Genomic DNA, 18,600 nt, shown 5'->3' with positions numbered 1-18,600 from the left:
TTGAGGACATAAAAAATAAATACTAAAGTTAGAGCTGATACAAGTACACACAGAAGGAACTTTCAATAATTTCTTCGTTTTCAAATATTTTTTCTTTCTTTCTTTTTTTTTTTTTTACTTAGAAGAGGCAGGGGGGCTTCCCTGGTGGCGCAGTGGTTGAGAGTCTGCCTGCCAATGCAGGGGACACGGGTTAGAGCCCTGGTCTGGGAAGATCCCACATGCCGCGGAGCAACTAGGCCCGTGAGCCACAACTACTGAGCCTGCGTGTCTGGAGCCTGTGCCCCGCAACAAGAGAGGCCGCGATAGCGAGAGGCCCGCGCACCGCGATGAAGAGTGGCCCCCACTTGCCACAACTGGAGAAAGCCCTCGCACAGAAACGAAGACCCAACACAGCCAAAAATAAATAAATAAGTAAATAAATAATTTAAATAAAAAAAAAAAAAGAAGAGGCAGGAATTAGCTCTTACGTATAAATCATAAGATATAAAAACTGAAAGCAGGACTTCCCTGGTGGCACAATGGTTAAGAATCCGCCTGCCAATGCTGATTCCCCCGTGCAGGGGACACAGGTTCGAGCCCTGGTCTGGGAAGACCCCACATGCCGCGGAGCAACTAAGCCTGTGCACCACAACTACTGAGCCTGTGCTCTAGAGCCCGCGTGCCACAACTACTGAGACTGCGTCCTAGAGCCCACGTGCCACAACTACTGAGCCTGCGGTCTAGAGCCCATGTGCCACAACTACTAAAGCCCACGTGCCTAGAGCCCGTGCTCTGCAACAAGAGAAGCCACTTTAATGAGAGGCCTGTGCACCGCAAGGAAGAGTAGCCCCTGCTCGCCACAACTAGAGAAAGCCCGTGCGCAGCAACGGAGACCCAGCACAGCCAAAAATAAATAAAATAAAAAACAATAAAAAAAACTAATAACAGCACCAATCCATAAAATAAAAGTTGGTGTTCAAACAAACAAACGGAAGCAGATTTCCCACTAAACACTGTATATAAGGCTTTCTCTTTACGGTTCCCTCTGCACCTGGATTCTTCTCCGTGGCTGCCTCCTTCTCAAACACTGCCTCTCGGTTTATATGGTTCCCGACCGTCTGTCTGAAGTTGTGAGCTCTCGCCAGCCACCCATTCACTCCCCAGCACATTACCCTATTTACGTGACTTCACAGCAGCAGTTACCACAGTAGAGGTCAAAGTTCTGTTTATCTGTTTAAAGACTGCCCCCCCTGCCCCCCACTGGGAGGGCAACTTTTTGAAGGCCAGGGACCTTTCCTGTCTTGTTTACCACTGGATTCCTAGCGCCAGGAAAACGGACAGAACAAATGAATGAAAACACTCGACAATGCGATGCCATGTAAAGGACCAGGAAGTAAAAGAGGTACAAGTCAACTCTGAGTGACTCTATTTCTATTTTCTTATCTCTATGATAAGGGAGAAGGGAATTGCTGTATTTTAAATCTTAGTGATCTTATCTGTATCCTTAACTGAAGCTTTGACTGAAGAGTTCACTGGGTATGTTAATGATGAAAAGTGTTTAAAATAAGAATGATCAGAGCTACATAGGCAAAAAGTGTTTAAAACTAGTGCTGCCAGAGCTGCACGGGTAAGACAGTGTCTGTACCCACGTTCACCCTGCACACTCTCTGCCCCTCTGGTCCTGCTGGGTGCCTGGCTTCGGGCTGGGCGTGGCCATTAGCTCCGTCATTCCACTTCCCTGGCTGTATGGTGATTACTTACCAACTTCTCCCACAAGACTGTTAAACAGACACTTTAGGCTTGGCCCAAAGTTTGTTTTAAACTTTAGTTAAAAAATTGGGGTGCATGGGAGTATTCATTTATCAAAACTACACACATAAAATGTATGCATTTTACTACTGCATATAAATGATGCCACAATAAATTTTTTTTTAAAGTCATAATATACTTTAAAAATTGGGGTACTTTCACATACTCCACATCTCTTGAAAAATCAGAAGACTGGCAAGCACACGGCTGTATTCTCAGAGTTGGCATCAACTAGCATCAACTGGCTCCGTCAGCCTGCTTCCCTCCCAACATCTGGCCGGAACTAAGATCCCTGCGGAGGCGAGTTCAGAAGTAGGGCTAAGGGTGGCAGATGTAACTTTACAACCTCCAGGAACAGGAAACGTCCGTGGGCAAACACGGCTTCCATTAACATCTACAGCTGATGGTCCCCAACTCTGATTTCTCTGCTATGCTTCAGACTCCTATGCAACTCTCTACTAGACACCTGCATTCGGATATGGCTCGAATACATTTAACCGCACGTGCCCACAATGGAGCTCATCATCTCTGCCAGCCCCCCGTCCCTTTCTACATTCTCTCCCTCACAGCGACTCCCACCTGCTACTCGGCGGCCGGGGACAGTCTCCACCGACTCCTCTCCCTGTTTCACTCCCCTAGATGAATCCAGACACCACATCCTCCACGTTCTGACTCCCAAGAGATCTCACCAGCCGGCTGCCTCTCTCCTGCCCCAAGGCTATCGAAACAGCTCCTGACAGGCAGCGTGCATGTTTCTGGTCTTGTATGAGTTATTCTCCCCCCCACAGCCAGGATAGCTTTGTGAAGTCTCCTGCCTCCCTTCCGTAGCTCCCTATTCATCACGGGACCTGACCAGTGTCATCCCTGCCCTCGTGGAGCTCAGCGTAAACGCCAGGTGACTTGACACGTGTGGCCGGGCCGTACGGCCTGGCCCTCGCTTGGGCTTCTCCAGCCTCACTCTCGACAATCACCCCAGTTCTCTAGCTGTCAACTTACAAATACAGCCACACCTGGAAACTTGATCCAGCTACATCTCATTCTCGTGAAGGAAGCTTCTGATTTTAAGTCTGATTAAATCATTCACTTAAGGAAAAGTATTCGAAATTAAATCAAGGGCATTTTCTCAGGATTTTCACTGACTGTAAATGCCAACAGCTTACCTTAGGTTCTTTTAGGTAACAGTGCATGGCCTGAGTGACATCTGCAGCGTGGACTGCATTGTGGTAAGGGTTCTGACTGTGGTAATCTTCTTGGATCATAACTGCGTCAAAGAAAAAAGAAAGACCCCCAAATTTAACTGTCAACAGGAGGCATGTACAAATACAAAAACTGCAACAGTTATGCATTCTCCACTTACCCTTCTCATGTGGCTATCAGCTAATTGTTCCGATTCGGGGAGATGATAATCACTTACCATAACTCACATGTATACCCAAGGCATCAACACCACTTTGACTCTTGTTTGAAACTCTTTAAATGGCATGAAGGTATTCATGTCAAAATTATAAAATTATTTTTTCCTTTTTTTCTCTTTTTAAATGTCAATCTACCATTGTGCCACACTCCTCTGACTTTTTTTTTTTTAATTTAAAAAGAGTTTCTCAGTTTAATAAAAACTGTACAGTTCATTCAACAAATACTCATTGTAGTAGATACTGTTCTAGGAACTAGGAATTCATCAGAGAACAAAAATCTTTATGAGGCTAAAATAATACAGATGTTGGGGAATGTGAACACGATCCTTGGGATGCCCCATCAGTGCGGTGAGTTTCAGATCTGCAATTAGTTTTTCAGTGGTCGGGAAGGATGATCTGTTAACCCTGCCTTCTCTGCTCAGTGTCTGCATTACGCTACCACGAAAAAGTAGACTAGGATGAGGGGGTAGAGCCGTCCCCACTGCCACCAAACCTGCACTGTGGCCCCCACAGCCTAACACTCAATCCAGTGATCTCCAGGTGCCAGCCCCAAGGTGGTGAACTAGGACTCGCTGGTGGGAGGCGAAGAGCATTAGAATTCTGTATTTACTTTGATCCCATCCTTTAAAATAGTTTTCTAAATACTCGTGTTAATATCTATTTATGTGTTTTATAACAGATATTAGTACAGTACTGCAGGCATACAATTTGTAAATAAATATGCATTAGAAGTTTCTCAACGTCTTAGGTAATAAATTTATCTCAGTTTGCTAATTAAGAGGAAAGAAAACATTATCACCTTCGTTACAAAAATAAGAATCCTCATGCTAATTTTCTTCTAACGTTTTTCTTTATTTGGTGAAAGACTCCAATTTTTTTCCTAGCAGAGTGCTCTTAAATATCACTCTGCACGTTAAAACATATTCAAAATAATCTCTGAAGTTTACTGTCAAGAGATTTCTGGGATCAGAAAAAGGAGACCCCAGTGCAATGTACCTGGATCTTTTAAGGTTTTAGCCTTCAAAAATTTAGGAAAGGGCAGAAACTGTGTCACCTTTGTGAGGAAGCCGTGGCTGACGTGGGAGACTGACAGCAAAGCTGACATAGCTCCTCACCACACACCCCCGGCCCCCAGCGGCACTGGGCCTTCGCAGCTCCCCCACCCAGAGGTGTGGCCCCCCCCTCCATCTGACGGGCTCTGGCCACCGGCATGCGGCGGACAGCAAGGCGGGCCAGCGTCCAGGCTGGGCTCGGGGGTCTGGATGTGCCAGCGCTCTCCTGCCAACTGGCCACCACTCTTTGAACAAGCTCGGCTTGTTGTAAAATAATTTTTTTTCCTTTTTTGTTTTTAAAGTGGCTCTATTATGGTGCCAAACTCCTCTGCCTCCTTTTAATTTAACAGGAGATCATGTAGAGCTGAGCCGGGTCAGGCCCGGTGTCCCAGCTGAGGCCCACGAAGCCGCTGTGCAGCTCACTGGGTGTCAAGGGCGGGGACACAACCAAGCTCAGCCAGACCAGAAGCAGCGCTCCACGGCCCCACAGACTCGGGGCTAAATAAACGTGTGTGTTTTTTTAAGCCACTAACTTTGGGGTGATTAGTTTTAGAGCAACAGCTGATATAATTGAGAGAAAAGTTAAACAAGTACCAGTATAAATCTTACTACTGTTAAATGGGTTAGAATCACTTACCTAAAAATCTACGAAGTTTCATCATATCTAAATGGAAGTACTCAATTAATCCATGAAGACTAAATAAATGAAAGGTTAAACTTACGAGACTATTTCCTAAAAAGGAAGAAGAGGAGATATTAGCAGGAATACAAGCTAATGTAACTGCACTGTGCTTCCAAATATAGGTTTGAATATAAAACATAAAGAGTACTAAGTCCTACTTTTTGTCTGTCTAAAATTTACAACTTATTTTACCAGTTTTGAATTTTAAATATCACACGTTCTTTCTATTCTAAGAAAAAAAGATTTTTTGGTTTTATTTTTCCAAAACCAAACAACTGGAAGATAAACATTTTTGAATAGATGAGTTTTTTTTTTTTTAAAGACACCAAAATAATTAGAATTGATAGAAAACTTTGAAAATTATCCACACTGAGTAAGTTTAATTCAATTTCCCAAAGCAACTAAAACATGGCTGCACTTAACCTCCTCATAACCATCCCTCCACCACGCTGCTCTGAATGGGGGTGTCCCAGAGCAAAGCGCCTTGGTTGCATATGCTATGTTATTTAGCAATTAAACAGACTGTAGGTTTTAAAGCTGTGTGAGCTCATAAATTACTGCCAGCGTTCAGACAATAACATAAACATGATTCCAGTATTCTCGAAAGAAATCTATGATTCTTACAAACATGTATAAAAGACCCAACTAGTTCCACAATGAAAATCTGTGGTAATAATATTTATGAAGAATTACAAAGAACTATCAGGCTAAACTAATTATCCAGAACTGCCTGAACAACTGTTTAGAAGCCCACAGATGAGGAAAAAAGTAAACTAACTGGAACAAGGTTTGCATAAGTAACACTGGAAAGGAGGTGGCAACCAAGAGAGAGTCTTCCTAAAAACCATCTGACACATCACCTTCCAACAGAAAGAAAAAACCGTTCCAAATCTTTTACCTTTAAGGAGTTAAATGTAAAAATGCATTCAAATCCTAGTAACACTCTACTGGTACAAACATGAGCCCATGTGGTCTAGAATCATTTGCGAAGAAGTGAGCTATGTTTCTGTTATAACCACTGTAACAATCAACTTTTCTTAAGGCATATATAGAGATATTTCAGAATGTATATTCAAAAAACAATCTGGTTTTAAAAAATGGGCAGAGAATCTGAATAGATATTTTTCCAAAGAAGACATACAAATGGCCAACAGGTACAAGAAAAGCTGCTCAACATCACTAATCATCAGGGAAATGCAAATTAAAACCACAATGAGACATCAACTCACACCTGTCAGAATGGCTATTATCAAAAAGACGAGATAACAAGTGTTAGCGAGGATGTGAAGAAAAGGGAACCCTTGGTGCAACTGTTGGTGGGACTGTAAACTGGTGCAGCCACTATGGAGAACCATGGAGGTTCCTCAAGAAATTTAAAGTAGAACTACCGTATGATCCAGCAATCCCACTTGCTGGTATATATCTGAAGGAGATGGAATCACTATCTCGAAGAGATACCTGCACCCCCATCTTCACTGAAGCATTATTTACAATAGCCAAGACATGGAATCAACCTAAGAGCCTATCGATGGACGAACAGATAAAGAAAACGTGGTGTATATGCAGAGGAATATTACCCAGCCATAAGAAAGGCGGAAATCTTGCCATATGCGACAACATAGATGGAGTTTGAGGGAACTGTGCTAAGTGAAGTAAGTCAGACAGAGAAAGATAAATGCTGTATAATCTCACTTATATGTGGAATCTAAAACAAAAACAACAAAATCTCAAGCTCACAGATACAGAGAACAGACCGGTGGTTGGTTGTCAGAGGTGGGGCAAGGGGACAAAATGGGTGCATTGTGTATTTGAATGCTGCTGAGAGAAGGTCTTAAAAATTCTCATCATAATGAATAAAACCGTGACTATGTATGCTGACGGATGTTAACTAGACCCACTGTGGCAATTATCTGCAGTACATACAAATAGCAGATCATTACATTGCATGTTTGAAGCTAACTTAATGTTATATGTCAATTATGCCTCAATTTAAAAAAAAGAATGTATATTCATTCTGTATATTTAGGTAATCACAGGATTCTCCCAAAATTGTTTCCCAAACCTAATGAAATAAATTACCAATTTCTAGGGTCTAGAATAAGTTTTAAGAAAGCTGCAATCAAATGGTAAAATACCCTCATCTGGAATTCAGGCAAATGGCAGTAAGGAACGTATGTTAATGTCCTCCACCAAAAACCCTAGGGGAATCTGACAAGAACCAATCTATTCAAGTGTGCCACCCACATCAAAATGAAAAACTGTATGCAACATTTTTTCTCATTTTCAGTTTATAAGATACCAACTGACTTAATGCCAGTAAATAAGAACACAAGTCAACGAAACATTTCAAAGCAAGTGATAATGCTTAGTTGATACGTTAAACAAGAAACAGGCATAGAAGAAGTTATTTTATATGAGAATGGAAACACCTTCTTGGAAAAGAAAATTGTACTTATAGAAAAGTTACCCTTTATATAAAGATATATCGAAGGACGGACCTGCCTAAGGTGTTACGGCTCTCGACAGGTTTTAGGATGTGATTCTCTTCAATACTTGGGAGCTGGCAGGATTGGGCTACGGCTATAACACAGGCCTGGCAACGAGGGTCCTCATGCGCCAGGTGACTTTTGGGGGTGACTAGCCCTATCTTGCTATCTCATGTAACCTAACTCATTCCTGCAAAAGCAACATCAAATATATCCTACCAGATAGTAACTACTTCCCGCTTTGCAGTGGACAAGCTGGGAATCAGAGTTTTGTTTCTTCCCTGCCCTCCTCACAGTATCGTTTGGGAAATCACCAGAGGAAGAAACACAGAACACACCGGATCAATAGCAAGAAGGGAAAACTATATACTTGGATACTATGTACGGATATCATCCAGAATTCATTTCAGGCTAAGCAGCTTTGAAAGGAAAGCAGACCCAATTAAATAATGCAAGTTAAAGGAATTTTCTCCTGCCCATTTGTTTCCCAATAATATCTCTTCGTGTATAGAATTCCTGTAACTTCTGGGTGACTGTAGTGCACTGAACGTAGATATCACCGTCTGTAAAAGCACAGGTGGGTGCCTAACCATGGGTCGTTGCTACTGACCGCTAACAACTCCAGGAAGAAACCACTCGGCCACCTTCTCCGCAAAAAGGAGTGAGGCGATCAAAGGACAGCCAAGTGCTAGGTTAACTGCCGTGGAGTAGTGGCTACTACTTTTGCCCATCCTGCACTGTCACCCTCATTCCGCTTTTATCGCCACGCCCCCTGACTAGCAGGCATGTTCTTTTCAAAAATAAAATCTAGAGAAAAACAATCAACTATTTCAGTGGGCGACAAGTGTCCCAGGAGACTAAGAATAGGCTAAGAGCTGTTAGTGCTTATGTGAGGCTAGACCTTGAAGGTGTTACTGCCTTATCTATGTTTATCTTGAGATAATGACTGAAGTAACATTTGTGGTGCATTAGGGAAGGGGAGTTTCCCAGATCTAGAAGAAGCTGAGGCACCTGTATTTTCAAAAAGGGGGACGGCTGCAAGGAAGGACAGCTGATAGTAAGAGCCTCTGATGGGCCCTAAATGATATTAGAGCCTTTTCTGTGTGGACAGGCCCAAGGGGGGCAGGGAGAGGAACAGACACTAGTCACCAGAGGGCAAAAGAGAGGGGAGCAGGAAGAGAAAAGGGGGAAACACAAAAGGCAGGGAAGCGGGAGGGAGGCTCTGCCACTGAGAACTTTACTGTCTTTACACTTGTGCCTGTATCTCTCCAGTTTATTTTCGGTCAGCAGTCCACAGACAACTAGAAGGTGATCACAAAGGTATCCTCACTATGCCTGACCATACAGCTCAGAGCAAATGATGCAGTGATACTAAAAAGCTAGGCCCATGCTATCTATTCTCAAGATGAATACAGTTCTGTTTGCTTGTCCATTTCCCATATTTGGCTTTCTTAGGAAAGGAGCTTTATTCTAAAGTAAAATAAGGAAAAAAAAGTGATTTCAAAGTACGGCAGTGAATCACATATTTATTTCATTCTCAACCATCAGAACTGACTTCCTCTCAGTGAACTTTGCACTCTGCTTCATTTAAAACATATTAAGGCAAAAGGGGCAAAGTCTAGTCGGACTACAGGTACCACCTTTTTTTTAATGCCAAAAATTTTACACTATATAAAGAATGATTCTCAAAGGGAATTCTGTTCCCATTCCCAAACAGAATAAAGAAAAATGAACCCTTCCCACAAAGCAAAACAAAACTCAGAAAGAGGTAAACAGATCAGAATCACCTGTCTTTTTCAAAGTACTCATACTTTCCGTAGATTCTGATACGCCCCCTCAAGAAGCCACGAGCTCTTCCCCACCCCACCCGACCCCGCCACGGAGAAGTAGGGCCAGAAGGAACCACTGTTGCTGATCACAACACACCATCTCTCAAGTGCGCAGAGAAAGGAAGGCCTAGGAGCCAGAGCTAGAAGAAAAGCCATCTCTCAAAAGGTCATTCATTAATCTACCACATATCTGGGGCTGTCAAAACTGGAAAACAAGATCAGAGGATGTCACTGTGACTACAGTACAGAAGAAACCAAAAAAGAAAAATCAAGAACAGTGAGATGGTGATGTTCGCCTTGGGTTATTAGTAACAGTAGCATTAATAAGGGACGCCCAAGTGATGACGACAGTGGTTACCTTGGATTACTACTAAGAGTAATAATCAAAAAATAAATGTTTAGATTGATTCTCTAGGCTTACAAGTCAGTCACTAAAGAAGCAACACAACAATGCTCCCTCTGCCAGCGGAGGGCTCCTAACCTAAGTAAATGAAAGCGGCAGCCCACCAGCGGCTGTACCATCAGTGCAGCAATCTCGAGAATACATTAACTTGAGTAAGTCAAATTCTTCACTTACCATTTGTTAGTCTATCAAATAGAAAGATATCAAAATTCCAATTTCCAACTTTTTCCAGCATACACTGAAATGAAAACCAAACATTCCTACTGTAATTTAATTTCAGTAACATTCTCCATCTTTTGTAGATAGTCCACAGGGAAGTTAATGAAAATGGAAGTGGTTGATTTACTTTAAGAAATGTTAAGTATCATTCTCCCTTTAATCATGACCTTTCCAAACGGCTCCAGAATATGTCCAAAGGGATAAACTCCATTTGAAAAAACAATTATTATTTGTTTTCCAGTTAATAAATGTATAGGTCAGGTTAGTGTTCCCTTCGACTTATTCCTATACTCCCATGAACGGTCAAGAATTCTAATATAACTTAACATCACAGAAGTGTGGTTCATACACTGCATGGTCTAGAAACCAGATTTTTAAAATCGAATAAAAGTAAATTATAATAGCCGAATACTTGCTATATCCCAGGTACTGTTAAAAGTGCTTTACTCTTTACTCACTCTTAGTCTTCATACCGACACTATCAAGCAGGCATTGTTTTCAATCCTCATTTATAGATGGGGAAAGAGGCAAAAAGTACTAACTTGCTCGGCAAGAAAGTAACAGAGCTGGGATCTGAAGTCAGGTGGTCTGATTCTGGAACCTAGGCACCAGACACCTACACTATACTACACTTAAATTATTTGTTATTCGTTTTCTGAAAATACACTCCCAATTTATGGGTATTTATTTATATTCTTTAAATATCCTTATAAAATAGTCAATAGCATTTACTATATTCATTTTTAGGTTGATGGTTATTTCAGCCAAGTAAATAAATCCCACAACCTTAAAACTCAAATAGATATTATTACACCATATATTTGTAACCTGAAAATTTTGTGGACTTTATTTTCAAGAAAAAATTTTTATTTTGTATCCAAAAGTTCACTGTCGTATACATTTATGACCTAATCGACATAAGCAACATTAAGGTACTACTGGTTGAGATTATAATACTAACAACCAATGATACACATAATATTCTCATTCTAAAAAACAAAACTTGTGAACTTTTTAAAATTTAAGGAAAGCATCAGTACTTTTCCACTGATCTGTTTTAACAAACTGGGAGGCAAATTTTTTCACTTTAGTATAACCGTAGAGTGGGTACCCTGACCCTATCTACACAAACTGACAACATCTGGCCTGTAAGTATTAAGTCAAAGAATACTTTTACAAATATAAGAAACATAAGATTATTAAAAAATCCTCATTTGGTCAAAAACAACCTCAACTAACTTCCACCTTCATTAACATACTTCTTTTAAACTATATAAAGAAAACGATGCACAGAATCACCGAGTTTAATTTAAAAAAAATCTAAATCTTCCAAATATCTCAGTGATACAAGAGACTATGAAAAATCATTTGACTGAAAGTCATGAGTCTTCCTGTGCTGGGTTTACTTCTAACCAGCTAGGGGAGCTCAACCAAGTCCCTTATACTATTTAGGCCATAGTGTTCTTTTTTTTTTTTTTTTTTTTTTAAGGCCATACTGTTCTTAACTACAGAATACAGAAATTAGATCAGATAATCCATAATATTCTTCCCAGCGTTAAGTGTGATCTTATAGCTTAACTTTCTATTGATCTACTTGCTGTTATAATAAATCGAAAACATTTTCATTATTTTAGTTACTTCAGAAATGTTCCTTGCTCTGTAATACCTAATTATAGGATGAACAGCTAGCTGCTCTAAAGGGAAAACCTGAAAAATGGGTTCAACTGATTTCACATACAAAAAAAGGCTCTATAAATCAGTACCATATGGGAAAAACAAGGCTTCATTAAACTTATCTAAAAATTAATGTTTTCTTGAAAAAGCCATACACACCTTGGCTTGTCCATTATAATCATCATCTAAAATGTTTAGAGAATTCGAAACGCTGGTACCACGAAAAAAGCGTGACGATCTAAGATACCTCTGGAAACTTAGTAACCTTCTGATATTCCTTGCAGACACAGAAACTTCGATTTCAGATTGAGCTGAAATAAAAGGAGTAAGAGGTGAGTAGAGCGACTCAAAACTGTGCAAAGATACCGTATCTTTGTTGTACCCCTTCTAGTTACATACAAATATTTCTTTAAAATTAATCAGCTGCCATGCCATATTTCTAGGAGAGAAGAGGTACTTTATTTGTACTTTCAATTAAAGAGCTAAGAATGAAGGGGCAAATTGCCAATTTTATCAGCATTTAGAAAGCTAAAGAGGAGTGTGGTTAGATTAATAATCAGTTCTTTTTTTTTAACTTCCTAAGAATTATTACCTTTCACTCCATCGCTTCAATACACTATACAAACACTATGAAGCAGAAAGACAAAATCTAGTTTCAAACTATCCTTCATATTGAGAAGCCAGGTCCCAAGTTATATATGAGACTTTAAGAATTAATTATTCAACTCAAACATCTCAAATCCTAATGAGGTATCATTTCAAATCTTTCCTTAAGAGAATTTTATTCAGAGGAAAATGAGATGGAATGGAGAATAAAGCAGCTTATACCCTGTAAGAGTTCTAAAGGATAGGGATAAAAATCCTGCAAGATGAAAAACTCTAGAAAAAAAAATGTGGTTCCACATTGGATACGGATATGCTTTCTTTCCATGAGTCTAACGGTCATGTGTCCCTGCAGTGTTAGAATGAACCAAAGTTTCTGGGGCACCAGACAAAATAAAAGACATTGGTTACAAGCTGTCTTGTGTCATGAATGTTATCTTTAAATTCTAGAATCTAACTAAGTTAAGTGAAATGTTCATAATACAAAACATGAAAGTGAAGACGAAGGATCAACAGATCATCATCTCTCATCTTACCTTCCATTAACATCCCACTGGTGGAATGACAGGTAATCAAACACATTCTCTCTTGTGTGTCCAGTCACTAACTGTTCTATTAACCTCTATCACCCAGTGCTTTCTCATCTATAAAATAATGGCAATATCTAGTTCAAAGGATGCTGGATTAAATGAGATAATATACACATGAGTCAGATATATAATAGGTATTAAATAAATGATGGCAATGTAGAGGATAATAAAATTGATGTTGATGCCACTGCTTGGAGGTATGCATCTAGGTAATTATCCTAAGTTCCAAATCTGTTTATGTTGCTCTAAATAAAAGTATTCACTGATCCCTCATCATTTTAAAATGAACTCATCTTCTTGGCCTGGAAGAAAAGGCTTCATGTTCCAGGTTCTGGCTCTCTCCAGACTCAACTCAGATGACACCTTCCCTGGGAAGCACACCTGGACACCTATATATACACATTCCCCATGTAGGAGAGATGGGAGGCACCTCCTCTGGGTTCTCAAGGCTACCCGTGCAGACACCTATCACACTACTTTTGATGCTGTTATTACAATTGCTTATTTATCTGTCTCCTTCAACAAATGATGACTTCCAATACAGGCACGGATTATTTTTTTTCATCTTTGTATTCCAAAGCCTAATAATAGTGCCATGTAGGTATGTAGAAAACATACTGAGTAAATGAATAAATGCATACTGTTTGTGAAATACCTGATGAGTTTTGAGGTTCCCATACACTCACATAAGCCAGAAATAAGATAACGCAGAGTTACGTGGGTTTTTTTTTCATTTTTCATCCCAGTGGATCTAAAATAGAGTATCTAGAACAAGTGTGGAGCTAAATTTTGATCTTTATCAGTGTAACTTACATTAAAAGGACTAGCACCAAAATGGTAACGTTATTAATATCAAGCGATTATGTTTGAACTGGAATTAGGATGTTTGAGGAAATTAGGTTAGTTTAATAAGTTCAGTGAAAGTAATGTTCCAAGTGCTTTAAAAAAAGGTATCTAGGGCTTCCCTGGTGGCGCAGTGGTTGGGAGTCCACCTGCCAATGCAGGGGTCACGGGTTTGAGCCCTCGTCCGGGAGGATGCCATATGCCACGGAGCAACTGAACCCATGCACCACAACTACTGAGCCTGTGCTCTGGAGCCTGCGAGCCGCAACTACTGAGCCCGTGTGCCTGGAGCCCATGCTCTGCAATGGGATAGGCCACTGCAATGAGAGGCCCGTGCACCGCAACAAACAGTGGCCCCCGCTCGCTGCAGCCGGAGAAAGCCCGTGCGCAGCGGCGAAGACCCAGCACAGCCGAAAATAAATAAATAAAATGAATAAATTAAAAAAAAAAAAAGGTATCTCACCTAGCCCTCAACAATGTAAAAAAAAACGAGTATTATTATCTTCCACTTTATACATGAGCACACTGAATCTACAAGAGATTATATATCAGATCATACAGCCAATATAGGGTGACAACTAGATTTTTTTTTTTTAAATAAATTTATTTATTTATTTATTTTGGCTGTGTTGGGTCTTTGCTGCACACGGGCTTTCTCTAGTTGCAGTGAGCAGGGGCTACTCTTTGCTGCAGGTGTGCGGGCTTCTCTTTGCGGTGGCTTCTCTTGCTGCGGAGCACGGGCTCTAGGCGCACGGGCTGCAGTAGTTGCGGCACTTTGGCTCAGTAGTTGTGGCTCGAGGGCTGTAGAGCGCAGGCTCAGTAGTTGTGGCACACAGGCTTAGCTGCTCCGTGGCATGTGGGATCTTCCCGGACCAAACCCGTGTCCCCTGCACTGGCAGGCGGGTTCTTAACCACTGCACCACCAGGGAAGTCCCTGACAACTAGATTTTAAAACACAGATCTGTTGACAAAGGCTGTGTGTCCACAGTATTACTCACAAGTTTCTTATTACATCTCTACAGTATGGTTTGTTGACTGTTTATGATAAAATTCTGTGTATACCATTATTCAAAATTGTCCTTATTTAGATGAAAGTATGTACAGAAAGAAACAGAGGGAAAAAAGCTAATGTGCAGAAATAAAAGTATTTAATTAAATACATACATATATATATACTTTATTTATTTATTTATTTGGTTGTGCTGGGTCTTAGTTGCAGCACACGGGCTCCTTAGTTGTGGTATGCGAACTCTTAGTTGCGGCATGCATGTGGGATCTAGTTCCCTGACCAGGGTTCGAACCCAGGCCCCCTGCATTGGGTGTGCGGAGTCTTAACCACTGTGCCACCAGGGAAGTCCCAGAAATACAAGTATTTAATATGACCCTTCTAGTCTTATTCCTAGAAAAGACTGGACCTGGAAGGGACATAGTGGAATGACACGAATACATGGGGAGCAGACGAGAACTAATTAATGCAATACGAGTACTGCCATCTCTGCATTTAAAAGGCACTTTACTGTTTTACAAAAAGCACGTTCACATCTGCCATCCCATTTAATAATCACAACAATCCTGTGAAGATGGCAAAGATTATCATCCCCATTTTACAAATATAACCTTAGAAACCAAAGTAGAAATGCAATACAATTAACGCATTAGAGCCAAGGCATTTAGAAAGCTTCTAAAAAATGTTGCAGAAGACACGTATTCTATTCATTATGGAAAAGCAACCTAAAAGAGTTCAAGGTCATAAGCATGACCTCATGAACATTCCCTTCAATTTACTATCTTAAATCACACACAAAAGGTAACAATTTTATCACTGGCAATTCCTTTGCATCCTGTGCGTGGACACTGATAGTAGGATCACTGCTCCCAAATTGTATGTCCAAACGAATCCACCCTTGAAGTAAACTTGAGAATCTCTTTGGGAGGATAACTACATAAGGTCCAAAAAATTAATAAGCCTCATTTGAAGGGGCTCAATCCACTGTGCTAAGTCCCTACATCAACATGGCAGGATTCACACTGTCAATGGTTAAGACAGATGGCACTGTCTGGGAGTCAGGGCTCTACCCACGAGATCACTGCTGTACCTCCCCCTGCCTTATTCCTATTTTCCAGGTTGACTTCTCACAAGTCACAACTTCTCAATGTCTCATTTTCCTTAACTGAAAAAAAACTAACCATAATTCGTGTCTTTTTTCCTGTTTCACAGAGCCCTGAAGTTGGGACTCATTATCAAGAGTTCTGTTTTGACCATATTAAGTTGAGCATGAATATTAGATATTAACTGAAGGGGAAAAGCTCACTCATCATAGGAACCCAATGCCTTCCGGCAAGACTAATCCCACAAATAACCTACACAACAGGACAAGAAACAGACCTTCACTTAGTGATAGAACCAGCCTTAACAATTACTGATTATTTCACATACAATCTAAGAAAGGACAGAGAGCCTGTCCAAATGAAATGGCAAATCATCCAGTGAAAAGAATTTTCTTCACCTAGGGGGCCTGAGGAGCCTATACCTAAGAAGATTACATTCTAGAAAGAACTGAAAATCCCATGAGACTTTGCAGAGATGGTAATTAAAACTACCTCAAAGCTTTGCCTGAGACTTATAGGACCAGAATGGGGGGAGGGGTGGTATCTGATTTTTTTTCATTAATCTAATTTTTAATATGTACTGCACTCACGTTTCAAAAATGAAAATCAAGGAGGGAAAGAAGGAGGGAGGGAGAAAAGAACACAGTGAAAAACCTTACCCCTAACCAGTTTCTGATCCAACCAACTGCCAAACTCTCCCCTAAAATGATCACCTTTTAAAAGTTTTGCAGGTATCCTTTCTGAGTTTTTGGATCAAATATATGGAAACATCATTATATACCATGTTTCTACTTCTTTGACGTAAATGGCAGCATACCATATAACCTGTTCTGCACTGTTTAAATTTATCTCAGAGCTCTTTCCCTATCAGTGCACAGAGACCTTCCTCATTCTGAGGCTACAAAGTATTCCATCATATGGATGGACCATAATCTACTGAACCAATCCTCTACTGAAGGGCACTGCTACAACTTCACAATTTGCAAAAATACCTTCATTTTATTAAATATGCTTATATTTCCACTACTTGTTTTCCACTACTTGTCAGCTTTAGATATCATCCTTTAATGTTTTATTATTACAAACAGGAAATAACACCATACAGGAAATCACTCTATATCCCATCTTCTTTCCCTTTTCCTCTTCCAGTGTTTGTTAGTTGTTAGAGTGCTTTTTTCCCCCTTTCACTCCAATCCCCATTTGCATTTTAAGTTCAGCTCTAGCATTAAACATATTCAATATTCAGGTGCTTTTACCATGGCTGCCCCAGTTATCTTTCTTTTTGCCTTTGGGTTTCAACTATTTGTCTATAACGTATCTCTGTGTGGATCTCTTTGAGTTTATCCTGCTTGGAGTTCACTAAGCTTCTTGGATGTGTATATCCATGTCTTCATCAGATTTGGGAAGTTTTCCACCATTCAAATCATTTTTTCTGCCCCTTTCTCTCTTCTTTCTCCTGCTGGGTCTCCTATGAGTCATATGTTGGTACCCATGATGATTCCCCCACTGGTTTCTTGGGCTCTCATCATTTTTCTTCATTCTTTTTTCTTTCTGCTTCTCAGTCTGGATTATTTCAATGTTCTTATCTTCAAGTTCGCCAATCCTTTCTTCTGCCTGCTCAAATCTGCTGCTGAATCCCTCTAGTGAATTTCTCATTTCAGTTATCATACTTGCCAGCTCCAGAACTTGTTGGGTTCTTTTTTATAATTTCTATTTATTGAGATTCTGATTTTGTTCATACAACGTTTTCCTGATTTCCTTTAGTTCTTTGTCCGCAGTTTGCTATTTAGTTCATTGAGCATTTAAGACAGTTGATTTAACATCTTTGATTAGCAATTCCAATGTGTGGGCTTCCTCAGGATGGTTTTTGTGAAGTTCTTTTTTTCATATGTATGGACCATACTTTCCATTTTCTTTGTATGTTTTATAGTTTTTAACTGAGAACTGGACATTGTGAGTATTATGCTGGGGCAACTGGAAATCTAATCTCTCACTCTTCCAGGGCTATTTATTTCTGCTTGTTGTGGGCGGAAGCCATCTATTTTGTGACTCTTTTGTGACCAAACTATTTTTGTCTTTGCATATCTATTTGACTTTGTTTATTCCTTGCTGGGTGTGGTCACTAAAATTCCTGCTACAGTATCTCTGCAGTCAGCCAAAGACCCAACAGAGAGTTCCCTTAAATGTCTGGCTCCAAAGGCTGGGGGATGGGGAGAGAAGTCCCGATTCTTTAAATCTTCTGGTAGATGCTTCTGGGCAAAGCCTCTGCAGCTGAAAGGGCTGAAACCAAGGCAAACATCTGTGCCTAACCCTCAGGATCTGCCAGACTGACATCTAGAAACAACCCCAAACTTCTGGAGGACTAGGTCCCCACTGCCCACCCGGCTTCAGCAAGTCACTAAAGAAACACGGGCCACTCTCCCCACAGGTCGAGGGGCTGAGGAGCGGGGGATGATCACTGGTTTGTGCACACTGCTCAACTGCCAAGGAACAGCAGCCCCTCCCTCATCAGGCACTCCCCTGGTTGTTATAAGTGTCCAATCAGGGTCCAGAGTCCTGAAATCATTAATTCTGCCATTTTCTTTTTTTTCCAGTTTAGTGGTTGTTTTGATGGAGGAACCAACCCCTAGAGCTTCCTACCCTGTTATTTTTGAGCCACACTATCCCTTTCCTTTAAAAGGTGTTTTTCCTGGTCCTTTCTGGGAGTAACTGCCCTAAGCCTTCTCTTTCGCTCAACCGGGGTTTGAGAATGGGGACAAGTTGCATGGAAAGGCTTAGCAGTCCAGAAACAACAGCTATCAACAGCCTGGTGCTCTAGGTATTTTTCTATGAATTACTTCCTATATATGCGTAAACATACAGTTTCTCTTTTATCCCAGAGAGTTCACAGCATTTTTTTAACTTAAA

General features: G+C 40.6%; 1 protein-coding gene across 6 annotated transcripts in view; it reads right to left on the bottom strand.

Moving 5' to 3' along the window:
* PDE7A (phosphodiesterase 7A) overlaps positions 1 to 18,600 on the bottom strand; it is a 361,811-nt gene that overhangs the window by 12,760 nt on the left and 330,451 nt on the right. For all 6 annotated transcript variants that reach the window (XM_059901826.1, XM_059901831.1, XM_059901827.1 and 3 more), the window contains 4 exons: positions 11,708 to 11,859; positions 9,830 to 9,893; positions 4,893 to 4,988; positions 2,949 to 3,049 (listed from right to left, as the gene is read on the bottom strand). In XM_059901826.1, coding sequence (XP_059757809.1) covers positions 2,949 to 3,049; positions 4,893 to 4,988; positions 9,830 to 9,893; positions 11,708 to 11,859 — 413 coding nt within the window. The remainder of the gene's footprint in view (positions 1 to 2,948; positions 3,050 to 4,892; positions 4,989 to 9,829; positions 9,894 to 11,707; positions 11,860 to 18,600) is intronic.

The sequence above is a fragment of the Balaenoptera ricei genome, chromosome 17 (assembly GCF_028023285.1).
Source record: "Balaenoptera ricei isolate mBalRic1 chromosome 17, mBalRic1.hap2, whole genome shotgun sequence".
Taxonomy (NCBI): Eukaryota; Metazoa; Chordata; class Mammalia; order Artiodactyla; family Balaenopteridae; genus Balaenoptera; species Balaenoptera ricei.
Note: the sequence above shows the minus strand (reverse complement) of the source record. Positions and strands in the feature narration are given on the sequence as shown.